The sequence below is a fragment of the Pituophis catenifer genome, unplaced genomic scaffold (assembly GCF_029215685.1).
Source record: "Pituophis catenifer annectens isolate HBS135680 unplaced genomic scaffold, rPitCat1.0.hap2 SCAF_2, whole genome shotgun sequence".
Taxonomy (NCBI): domain Eukaryota; kingdom Metazoa; phylum Chordata; class Lepidosauria; order Squamata; family Colubridae; genus Pituophis; species Pituophis catenifer.
In genome coordinates, this window is record NW_027256882.1 from 11,620,638 (window position 1) to 11,632,809 (window position 12,172).

General features: G+C 42.4%; 2 protein-coding genes across 3 annotated transcripts in view; one reads left to right on the forward strand and one right to left on the reverse strand.

Annotated features, from left to right (window-relative positions):
- Positions 1 to 12,172, reverse strand: part of LOC139311736 (zinc finger protein 420-like) — a 336,520-nt gene that overhangs the window by 313,233 nt on the left and 11,115 nt on the right. The window lies entirely within an intron of this gene.
- The window catches only part of LOC139311741 (zinc finger protein 85-like), a 49,501-nt gene continuing 40,832 nt past the window's right edge, over positions 3,504 to 12,172 (forward strand). Inside the window, exons 1-2 of one of the 2 annotated variants that reach the window (XM_070936232.1) lie at positions 3,504 to 3,622; positions 5,659 to 7,239. In XM_070936232.1, the coding sequence (XP_070792333.1) occupies positions 3,589 to 3,622; positions 5,659 to 7,239 (1,615 nt within the window). In that variant the 5' untranslated portion in view covers positions 3,504 to 3,588. Of the gene's footprint in view, positions 3,623 to 3,934; positions 3,972 to 5,658; positions 9,367 to 12,172 lie in introns of those variants that run through there. The other variant, XM_070936231.1, reaches the window with a different exon arrangement.

Below are 12,172 nucleotides of genomic sequence, written 5' to 3' on the forward strand. Positions count from 1 at the left end.
GTTCGCTCTGGATATCCGGGGACCTCCTCTAGTCCTGGCGGAGCAAGCAGGCTGCCTCTCCCTCTCCCTCTCTGCTCGCTCAATGCGGAGTGACTGTATCTCCTCCCGGGGAGGGGGAGGGGGAAATAGCTCGCCCTGTGATGCACGCGAGACCTGGTGTCCCTTCCCTGCTAGAGTCCCCACCTCCCCCCGCTTTAGATTCAGAAAAGGATCTCCAATATTGTGATTAATGTGTGTGTGTGTACATTGTGTGTATGTGTGTGTATGCATATATATGTGTGTGTGTGTGCCTATTCACTCACACAAACACACACACACACACATACTGGTATATACATATACATACATATATACATATGTATATATGTATACTCGTGTGTGTATATACACACATATGTATATAAGGTAAAGGTAAAGGTTCCCCTCACACGTGTTGTTCTGACTAGGGGGAAGTGCTCATCTCCGTTTCAAAGTTGAAGAGCCAGCGCTGTCCGAAGATGTCTCCGTGGTCATGTGGCGGTGCACGGAATTCTGTTACCTAGGTTAGCAGAAGGGAGCTCACCCAGTTATGTGACACTAGGGATTCGAACCACTGAACTGCCAACCTTTTGATCGACCAGCTCAGTGTTTTAGCCACTCAGCCACCACGTCCCTTACTATCTGTATATGTATATGTATATATACATACACATTAATTACAGTATTTCCTGGATCAACAGAGCTGGGGGGGAGAGACTCTGGCAGGGAAGGGGCACCAGGGCTTGCAGGATAAATAATATTTAGAGAGTAGGCATCAGAATTTTCACTGTTTAATGTATGGCAGTGTATTCACCAAAAAAAGTGATAATAAAAGTTATCTAATACTGCAGTTCTCCTGCCTCTCTGGAGCACCACTTCGGGCCTCGAGGCTGCTCCAAGCAGGAAGATGGCTGAGCTGGGGAAGTTGCTCTGCTGGATCTGCCCAATAGCCCCAACAATCTGAGAGAAAAATACCCTTGAATATTCTATCTTCACAGTGGCTTCAAGGGATGGCATGAAAGGCAGGAGATTACCAACAAGGAATTACTTGGAAGGGAGTTTCAAATGATGTCTGGAGATTCTCAGTCATCCAAGTTTTGGTTGTCCCTTTTTGTTTTGAAAAAGGCAACTGGACTTACTTTGTTTTTGCTTCAAGACATTTCGCTTGTCATCCAAGAAGCTTCTTCAGTTCTTCAATAGCTTCTTATGATGAGAAGCAAAACATTTGCAAGCAAAAACAAAGAAAGTCCAGTTGCCTTTTGAAAAAAAAGCACCTTTGGGACAATATGTTGATGGTCTTTTCCATTATTTGCATTGTAGGTTGGGAATATGAGGCAGTTTGTGCCTTTAAAAGTCTTCCCTTTACAAAGGCAAGAAGAGTCAAGTGGTAAAGATGAATCAGTGGCCTTCTTAAATTCATCCTTACAATTTTTATAAATTTCCGATCCTGAGAACAAAAGAATAAAATTGTACACCTGAGAACGAAAGAAGCTTTAAAGACTTCCGCTTTTGAGGAATTACAGTTGAGCCCAGAGGGAAAATGAACAGAGGAAGAGCGGCTTCGGAAGGACCGGCACTTTGTGGTTCTCTTCATGTGGAAGGCAGTGCGATAATTCAAGAAAAGGCCGTATTGAAGATCCAGAATGAAGAAACAGTCAGTTTCCATGCAAATAGACAACCTTTTAGGGAGCTCAGCTATCAGGATGCTGAGGGCCCCCGAGGACTCTGCAGCCGCTTGCATCACTTTTGCAATCGATGGCTGAACCCAGAAAAGCACACAAAAGCCCAGATTCTGGACATGGTGGTCCTGGAGCAGTTCCTAGCCATTATGCCACTGCAAATGGGGAACTGGGTGCGAGAATGCGAACCTGAGACCAGTTCCCAGGCAGTGGCCCTGGCTGAAGGATTCCTCCTAAACCAGGCAGAGGAGAAGGACCAAGGAGAGATGCAGGTCGGTTTCAAGGCGGGTGGGTGAGGAGAATTAATCCAGCCTTAAATATTTGGGGTATTTTTATATGACACTACCCAAATGCTTTTGAATTGGGGTGGTTCTGTGTTCCCACGTGCACTTCACACCCTTCTTTGCTGCTCTCCACAGTTGCAGGTAGAGGCATCTTTCTTGGGGTTAATCACTGAGTTTCCTGAGGCAAGAAGGGATCCAGTAAATCTTTGTCAGGATGATTTCCTTGGGGGAATCTCTCCAAAGGATCTAAATCAGGACTTGTCACCAGGTAAGGGAGGATTCCTTCTGATGCAGTGAAGTTCTTCCTCAAACGGTTTTCATTCCTGTTCTTGTAAACAAATGACCCTGTGATATTTGTTTCTATTTTACCCCTGCATTTATAAAGCATTCTTTTTTTTTTAAAAAAAAAATCAATTTCTTCCATCTTTTGGTTGCAGAGAACAGAGTCATATACCAGGTGGTGGTAGGAGAAACATCTCCTCTTTCTCGTGAAGCAGAGACCGATGTTGGGCTTCCAGGGCAGGTAGGAGGACAATTTCCTGTGCCCCAAAATGTACAAATAAAATTAAGGCAAGAAGTATTCAGTCCATCCCCCCACCCGCCATTCAACTTCTGTTCCAATGTGAGACCCTTTTCAATTCTGGACATTCTTATTCTTATCTTGGCTTGTCCTTATCTTGGTCAGCTACTTTCCAGTAAAAGGATAGAGCTGGAGCAGTTCTGGAGGATGGAAGGCAGAGCTGGAACTGATGGCTCAAGAATGAGTTTGTGATTTGGGCATTCAGAGGCACTGAGTCCTAGGAGATGCATGAATTTAATCAACCTTTGGGGACCAAGGTGGTGCCAAAAAATAATGGAGAATGAAATCATTCCCTGTACTCTCGCATTCTGAAACCAGTCAGGAAAACATCTCTGGAGATTCTCAGTCATCCATGTCTTAGTTGTCCCACAGGTGCTTTTTCACGAGACACTGGACTTTCTTTTTTTTCTTTTGAAGACGTTTCGCTTCTCATCCAAGAAGCTTCCTCAGCTCTGACTGGATGGAGGGAAATGGAAGGATTTATACTCCTTGCAGATAGCTGGTCATCTGCATTCTTTTAGAGAGTCATTGAGGCCACTTAAGAGTTTTTTTCTGTGTTGCTACAACACAGTCCTTTCAGCACTTCCGAGAAGGCTCCACGCCCATTTGCACTACTGCAAATCTGGTGAACCTGGTGACACAGATAAATCTCCAGATGGCCTCAACAACTGTCTAAAAAGAATGCAAATTGACCAATTTTCTGCAAGGAGTATGACTCCTTCCATTCCTCTCCTTTCAGTCAGAGCTGAAGAAGCTTCTTGGATGAGGAGCAAAACGTCTTCAAAGAAAAATAAGGAAGTCCAGTTGCCTCTTGAAAAAGCATCTTTGGGACAGCCAGGAAAACATTTGCGAATTTAACTGCTTCAGGGGTTTCTGAGAAAACTGTACTTCCTCAGTCTTTCTATTACTAAGAAATTTTTCCTTTCTCTTTCAGGATCCCATATCCTTCAAGGAGTTGTTTGTCTTCTTCACCAAGGAGGAGTGGGACCTGCTTGATCCCAAACAGAAAGCTTTGCATGGGGAAGTCATGCTGGAGACCTCCTGGAATGTAGCTTCTCTGTGTAAGAAATCCTCTATCCAAATATAGTGTTTTGTAATTGGAAGCCATCTGTTGTATGGTTCCTTACAAGGTATTCTGCACCTGAGATACCAGGCTGGCCACTTGAACCTGCGAGCTACAATCCAGACAGTGAGCTTCAAATAGGTGGCCTTTGCAAAGTGCTGCCTGTTCATATTTGATGCAGATTTGTTGGAGGTGGTAGGCACTAGTCTTGGTCTGTATTGACTTTCAAGTATAGGTATCTTCCATACTGGATGTTCTATGTTCAATCCTTTGACTATGCGGTGCATTTAGCTTTGCATAGGCTAGCCAGCAGCTTCAGGAAGGGAAGTCTTACAGAAGCTACACAGGTATGTATTCCTTTTTTTTACATGCTCTCATACTCGAGAGTAGTTTAGTTTAGTTTAGTTTAGTTTAGTTTAGTTTAGTTTAGTTTAGTTTAGTTTAGTTTAGTTTATTTGATTTGTATACCGCCCTACTCCCGAAGGACTCAGGGCGGTGAACAGCCAAACAATAAAATACATAGATACAAAAAATTTAAAACCCAAATAAAATCAAATTAAATCATTTTGGCCCAGACAGATTAAAACACCCCAATAATTTAAAAACAGATTAAAATTTACATATTTAAAAAGGGAAGAGATTAGGCCAAGCCCGCCTGATGGAATAGGAAGGTCTTCACAGCGCGGCGGAAGGTGCGCAGATCCGGGATCCTCCGTATCTCCAGGGGGAGCTCATTCCAGATGGCAGGTGCCACCACAGAGAAGGCTCTCCCCCTAGGGGCCGCCAGTCGACACTGTTTGGCTGACGGCACCCGGAGGAGTCCCTCTCTATGGGAGCGTACTGGCCGGTGGGAGGCTATTGGTGGTAGTAGGCGGTCCCGTAGATAACCAGGTCCTAAGCCATGAGAGTAGAGGTAGTCCTCACTTAACAACCACTTGTTCAGCAATTGTCAGAGTTATAATGGTGCTGAAGAAAGGTACATTCAACCAGTCCCCAAAATTATGGCCATGGTTCTGCTCCCACAATCCCACAATCAAAATCCACAACCCCAGGAACACTTCAGTTCCCCCACACATAGTTATCTCCCCTCTATATTTTTTTGGCCCCTTGTACTCTGTTGGCCCCTGCCTTCCTAGATCACCTTTGCTGTCTTCTTGCTTCCACTGCTAGCCAAGCATAGCCAGCATAGTCCTTTGCAAGGTAGCTGCTGGCTGTATAAGGCCTTCTTCTCCAGGTTGTACACAGGTGTTTCCTCCTGAGACATAAATGGCCTCATATTCCGGCAGGCACCTTGTGAAGAGCTGAAAGTTGATAGTGATTTCGATTCTTTAATTTGGAGCAAACATGTGTCCATGGATTCATGATGGGGGATACAAAACAATGCACTGCATAGAACATATAATTTTTTTTTTAAAATGTTGTGCTTGCTCAGAGTATTAGAACTCAAGATTCCTCCATTAAATGTAAGCATGGGATTGATTGATTGACTAAGAACACATAGATTTTCTCCAGGATGATCTGGGTTTTGAGATCTTACAGCAATAACAATAGCACTTAGACTTATATACCACTTTACAGCCCTCTCTAAGTGGTTTACAGAGTCACCATATTGCCCCCAACAGTCTGGGTCCTCATTTTACCAACCTCGGAAGGATGGAAGGCTGAATCAACTTTGAGCAGGTCAGGATCGAACTGCCGAACTGCAGGCAGTCGGCAGTCAGCAAAAGTAGCCTGAAGTACTCATTCTAACCACTGTGTTATCACGGTTCACGGCACTACATTCATTGCCACTGTAAGTAAATCCAATTTATTATGGTGGTTCTTCATGCGAAGAAGACTGGCCTTCCAACTTTCCAACATTAGAGCTTTCTCCAGAGACCCAGGTCTTTACATATGTCTGAAGTAGGATAATTTGAATATGATTGTTTGTGTTGTTTGATTTCTTGGTTGTCCTTAGTATTTTCATGAGTCTTCTCTATGAGAAAGAGAAGGAATAATTTTTTTTCCCATGGTTTTTTTCTCTCTCTCAATCAGATAATGAGCGAAAGAATGAGATTTACCAGGAACCAGAAGACAAGCCTTTACAGGTTTTTAAGGTTAAAGTGGGAGAAGAAACCTTCCAAAATCAATGGCAACGAATAAGTGAAGATGGAATCCAATTAAAGGATCAACAGGAAATAAATCCTCCCCCTTTATGTCTGGAAATCTATGATTTGCTGACCCAAGAAGAACTTAATAGAGAAAGGATGGGGCAGTATTTAGACTTTGATAAAATATTTGAAGAACAATCAAACTTCACTCAGCCATGTGAATGGACACAGGAAAGGAACCGGTATGATCAGAATTCCCCATCTTATTGGGGGGATGAGATGGAGAAAAAAGCATTAGAATGTAAGGATTATGAAAACAACTTCAACTACCTCCACAAGCCTATTTCCCATGAAATGAACCACATCGAAGAGAATCCATACAAATGTATAGTTTGTGGAAGGAGCTTTGCAAGGAATGATAGACTTATCACCCATTTAAGAAGTCATACGGGGGAGAAACCATACAAATGCACAGAGTGTGGAAAGTGCTTCACAAGGAACGATAAACTTATCGCCCACATTAGAGTTCACACAGGGGAGAAGCCATATAAATGCACAGAGTGTGGAAAGAGCTTCACAAGGAATGACAAACTTGTCAACCATATCAGAATCCACACAGGGGAGAAACCATATGAATGCTCAGAATGTGGAAAGAGATTTACAAAGAGTACAGATCTTACTGCCCATAAAAGGATCCACACAGGGGAGAAACCCTATAAATGCAAAGAGTGTGGAAAGAGCTACAGTCACTCTAGTAATCTGAGTACTCATAAGAGTATCCACAAAAAGGAGAAACCGCATAAATGCACGGATTGTGGAAAGAGCTTCATAAGGAGCACAGATCTTACTTCACATAAAAGAATCCACACAGGAGAGAAACCACATCAGTGCAAGGAGTGCAGAAAGAGCTTCACTCACTATAATACACTTACTTCCCATAAAACCATCCACACAGGAGAGAAATCATATAAATGTGTGGAATGTGGAAAGAGCTTCAGAACAAACAGTTCTTTAACTTCCCACAAAAGGATCCACACAGGCGAGAAGCCGTATAAATGCATAGAATGTGGAAGTAGCTTCAGGACAAGCAGTTATCTTACTTCCCATAAAAGAATTCACACGGGGGAAAAACCCTATCAATGCCCGGACTGTGGAAAGAGCTTCAATCTTTCTAGCACCTTTGCTTTCCATAAAGCAGTTCATACAGGGGAGAAACCGTATCAGTGCATGGACTGTGGGAAGAGCTTCAATCATCCTAGCACCCTCACTTCTCACAAAAGGACCCACACAGGAGAGAAACCCTATCAATGCACAGAGTGTGGAAAGAGTTTCAGTCATCCTAGCACCCTCACTTCCCACAAAAGGATCCACACAGGAGAAAAACCCTATCACTGTGTAGAGTGTGGAAAGAGTTTCAACCACTCCAGCAATCTTGCTTCCCATAAAAGGATCCACACGGGACAGCGGAAATATAAGTGCCTGGCATGTGGAAAGGGTTTCACTCAAAGTTCTCACCTTATTTCCCATCAAAAAATCCACAGTGAAGATTAACTATCCTGTTTCCCCCAAAATAAGACATCCCCTGATAATAAGCCCAATTGGGCTTTTGAGCGCATGGCAATAAGGCCAAGCGCTTATTTCAGGGTTCAAAAAATATAAGACAGGGTGGATCTGATCTGAACATCCATGAATGCATGGAAAAAATTATTGACGCGTGTGACAATTCATTTTAGTTTTCCTCCAAAAGAGGTATTTGTATACCCCAATTCACTACTAATTTATTTGTGATCACACCTGGCTTTTGAGGGTGAGTAATATCCTATCTTTCAAAAACTCTTTGTGCTCAGGAGGAAATAAAAATTTGATTGTCAAGCGGTATGAACAGTATGAACTCTCAGATGATAGGTTTGATTCTGGTTTGAATTTCTTTTTTTTCTTCCCAAGCAATGTATCAATTATTTTATACGTACAATTTTATGAAAGATTTTATTAAAAAAAAATAGAAAATAAATCAAAGAGGAAGTTAAAAGTGCAAGAACAGAACAAAGTAAAAGAAAAATTGAAAAAAAGATACAAAGGAGTAGCTTCCTCTTTTTTCCTCCCTATTCTCCCTCCTTCCTTCCCTTCTTCCTATCATGTTGGTAAGTGGGTGCTGTCTGATGGGGACAGGAGTGAGGCAGTGTATGAGAGGCCAACAGCTGTGGAAGTGCAGAGGAACTGAGGGAGGGTGCATCATTTTTCCATTGATCTCCCTGCAAGGTTCTAGTAAGCAAAAGCTAGGAAGTTTCCCACAAGAAAAAAGCTAGTGGGAAGTTGACAAGGAATATCAGCTATCATATACGTTCCTTCCAAGCTCCTTGTGGACTTGTAGGAAGCTGTCGGAATATTGAAAAGGAAGATCATCTTACCACAGCTGACCATGGCAGCACTGAACAGTAGCATAATGGCACTAAATGGCAAAAAAAAATAAAAATCCGAAATTTCATTCCCTTGGAAGTAATGGGTCCTGGCATTCTGCAAGTTATCCCATTTGAGGGATCTTTGTTGACAAAGTTTTGGCCTGTGATGCAGCATTTCACCCAGTTGAAGGTTACAAAATATCAGACACGAGAGTTTTAGTAGTAAGACTTAAAATGGGTGTGATCACTCAGCGGTTAAAGACACTGAGCTTGTCAGCTGGAAAACTGACAGCCAGGGTTCGAGACCCAATCGTTGCACAATAGGGGTGAGCTCCCATTGATTGCCCCAGCTCCTGCCCACCTAGCAGTTTGAAAGTATGCAACTGCAAGTAGATTAATAGATACCACTTCGGTGGGAAGTAACAGCGTTCCATGCACTTTTGGCATATATGTAGCCAGTGGTGGGTTGCTCCCGGTTCGGTCCAATTCTATAGAACCGGTAGTAAAACCGGCAGGCTCCGCCCACCCCCTACAACGTCGTCATGGGTGATCTGCGCATGCACAGAAGCATGCGTGCTCTCACTGCAAACCAGTAGTAAAGGTAAGTGGAACCCACCCCTGCATATAGCCATGCTGGCCACATGACCACGGAAAATGTATTCGGACAACACTGATTCTCTCGGCCAAGAAACAGATGGGTACCTCGCCCTAGAGTTAATCATGACTGGACAGAGAAACCTTTACCCTTTTTTTAGACTTATCGGTCGTGTCATAATTTCAGAGAAATTTTCTTACCTAAACACAGAAACTGAATGACAAAACTATGGGCAAAAAAGCAGTGGGTGTGATTTGCAACTTCCTGCTAGCTTAACTGCGTCTGACTGCCCTCCAGCAATCAATGGTGGGGCCAGTTTATCTGGCATCCAGAGGACTAAATTTGTAGATGGCAAAGGGACAACACCGATGCAACTAGAGATTTTCCAAATTTCAATCCCACAGGCGCCTGGATTTTGAATGCATTCTGTAAGTTAGCTCATTTGGGAAACGTTGGTTTAAAAAGTTTTGTCCTACAATGCACCATTTTGACCAGTTACAGGTTACCGACACGAGAGTTTTTGTACTATATAGATAACGTCTTTTCTCTGATTAAAGAAGTCAATTTGGTCATCTCAGAAGTTCCATCATTTTCATCAACCATTCTACTGTAGGTAATCCTGAAAATTTTCCATTTTTGTGTATATAATAGTGCTGCTGCAGTTAGCATGTACAAAAAGTAAAATTCCATGACTTTTTCCAACTGTTTGTAGATCATCCCTAAAAGAAATATCTGTGGTTTGTTGTGTATTAATTGTTAAAAACTTCTGAATTAGTATATGTATATGGATCCAAAATTTTCTAGATTTCTTACGTGTCCACCAAAGATGATAAAATATCCTTCATTTGTTCTTCAGATTTCCAACGTAATGAAGTGCCTTCATACATTCTAAACAATTTCTGGTGACATACCAATGTTACATTTTCTTACAAAAGTATTAATATTATAACAATGTAAATTTCAATTCGTTATACCATATTTTCCCCTCATCTATATTATAACCAATATTTTTAGCCCACTTTATCATATGTTTTTTTCACTTGTTCTTCCATTTCGAATTTCAATAAAACTTTGTACATTTTAGCAATTACAAGTTCATCATTTGTGCAGATCTGTATTTCAAACTAAGTCTTAGAATATTCCTTAATAAATTCTTTTGTGTACTTTAAATCATTCTCTTAAAAAGCATTTTTCCTCAATGTTTCATAAAATTATATGTCTTGCAATTTGCTTACACTTTGAAGCCAAACAGTTGGTTTCCTGTGTAAAATTGGCTGGCCTGTGAACTTCTCTCAAAATGATAGAAACATTTTAAATGTGCAAGAGGCCCTGTATAAGGCAATTTGTTTATGCAGATTAAAGATAGGAAAGATTATAATGTTTGGTAAATATTCATAATGTTGCCTTTTTAAAGATACTTATTATGATTAATTACAGGTAGTCCTTGACTTACAAACAGAATTGTGGTTGTAAGTTGAGGGAGTCACATGACCGGAAGTAATTTTCCAGCCTTTTTCACTGCAGTTAAGTGAGCACGTCGGTCATTAAGCAAACTCATTCATGCAGTTATGTGATCATTAGGGGATGGCAGCAGACCATTTACAATGACCGAGGGTGCTTTATGGGCTATAACAGTGATGGCAAACCTTTTCGGCATCGAAAAGGTCGCGCAGAAACATCGCACGCGCACGCTCGTCGGGACCGCACTCTGAAAAAACCGAACTTCTGAGTTCTAGCGCACATGCACACCCGACAATCAGCTGGCCAGCGCACATGCACAAACCAGTTTTCGGCACTGCCGTGTGTGTGAAGGACAGCTGATCGCCCTGCGCACACGCACACCAGGAACCTGGAAGACAAAACAGGCAAGCCTGTGCATGCCAGGCGACATGGCTTCATGTGCCACATTGGGCAAGCGTGCCATAGGTTCGGCATCATGGGGCTATAAGGAACCCATTCTGTGGCTGTCATAACTTTGAATAGTTGTTAAAACATCCAGTCGTTAAGGGACAACTACCTTTAATATAGGTAATTTAGGAGGAGGATTCAGAAATGAATAGGATATAGAAAAGTCTTCCAACACTGCAGTGACTTAATTGCATACAAAGAAAAGTACAGGTAGCCCTCAACTTTTGATTTGGTCCTGTTGGAAGAAATGCCCATCTTGGTTCAGTTCCAAGTGGGGAGAAAGACACTGAAAACATGGAGGCTGCTTGGAAAGATGGTTTAATGGTGAACAGGACCACATGGGTTTGAAGTCCTGGTTAGCTGACCACATGGAGTGGAGAGTGTTACTTATACCCTCTCTTGGGCTTTGAACTTGAGCTTCCAGTTCCTGTGGCAAGGGCATGTATCCTATTGGTTGCAGACTCCCATGCGGAGTCATGTTTGTCTGAACCAAGTTTGGTTGAACCTTGCTGGGTGATGTAATGAAGGGGCTTGGTTGTGCCATGTGGTGAGCTCTGTTGATAGATAATCCTATCTTGTCCTGGAGTCTTAATCCCAAAACCCTGGAGCTGAGGTCTTTTGTTTTGTAGATAGGCTGGCCCAGTCCTTAATCGGCACCAAATATCTGCTGGGGCAGGGAACTGGGGCTGAGTTTCTGTCTCCAAGAGCATGCTTCTCAATTTTTCATCCAGGGAAATATAATATTTTGTCTTTTTAATATTTCCCAATCCTCTTCACTCCCAATTCTCTTTAGAAGCTCTCTGAACTGTTGGAACCTCAGAATAAACATACAGTCCTAACCTAGACTTGCACCTCACTGGCTCCACCAAAGAATCCCCTCAAGATAAGGGAAAATGCCAGATCCCCTCATAATAATCCACACCTAGGGAGGATCTTCCTTTCTGGTTTCAAATGACCTCAGGGCGACCTTCTAAATTACACAGCCAACACACACCTCAGGATCAATGCCCAAGGCAGGAGCACCTCAGTCTGCATATCTAAACATCAAACTTTGCTTGTCATTATGTATACACATCTACTTGTAGACCCCTAACAATGTAGACAACTATTGTACATGGCTGAATGAATAACGTCTAGAAGCTGCCTATTTGTGTTTATTGTACATTATATGTTTATTTGTGAGCCGGCTCAAATTCAGACCAAGTAAATTCTTCTAATAGTAGAATCCTCCTTGGACATGGAGAAGGATGTAGGTGTGCCATAATGAAAGGGCACACGTGTTTTCTACGGGGCTAGTAGAAGAGGGTCTCATCTCTTTGTGAAGGAGCTCCCCCCTTCCAATTGCTGGAAGCAAAGGGGTCGCTGAGAGGGATCTTCCCATAACAGAGCCCTGTCTCTGATTCTTGATCCATCTTCCCAATATATTAACTTCAAGGCACAAGTCTTCTTAAGGGAGTTGCTTTACCTTTTTTCTAAATTCCAGGAGGGACAGAAAGATAGATTACTCGTTTTTCCGCTTTTTCCTCTTCCTCTTTTTCAGGAGCAAAACCAGGATA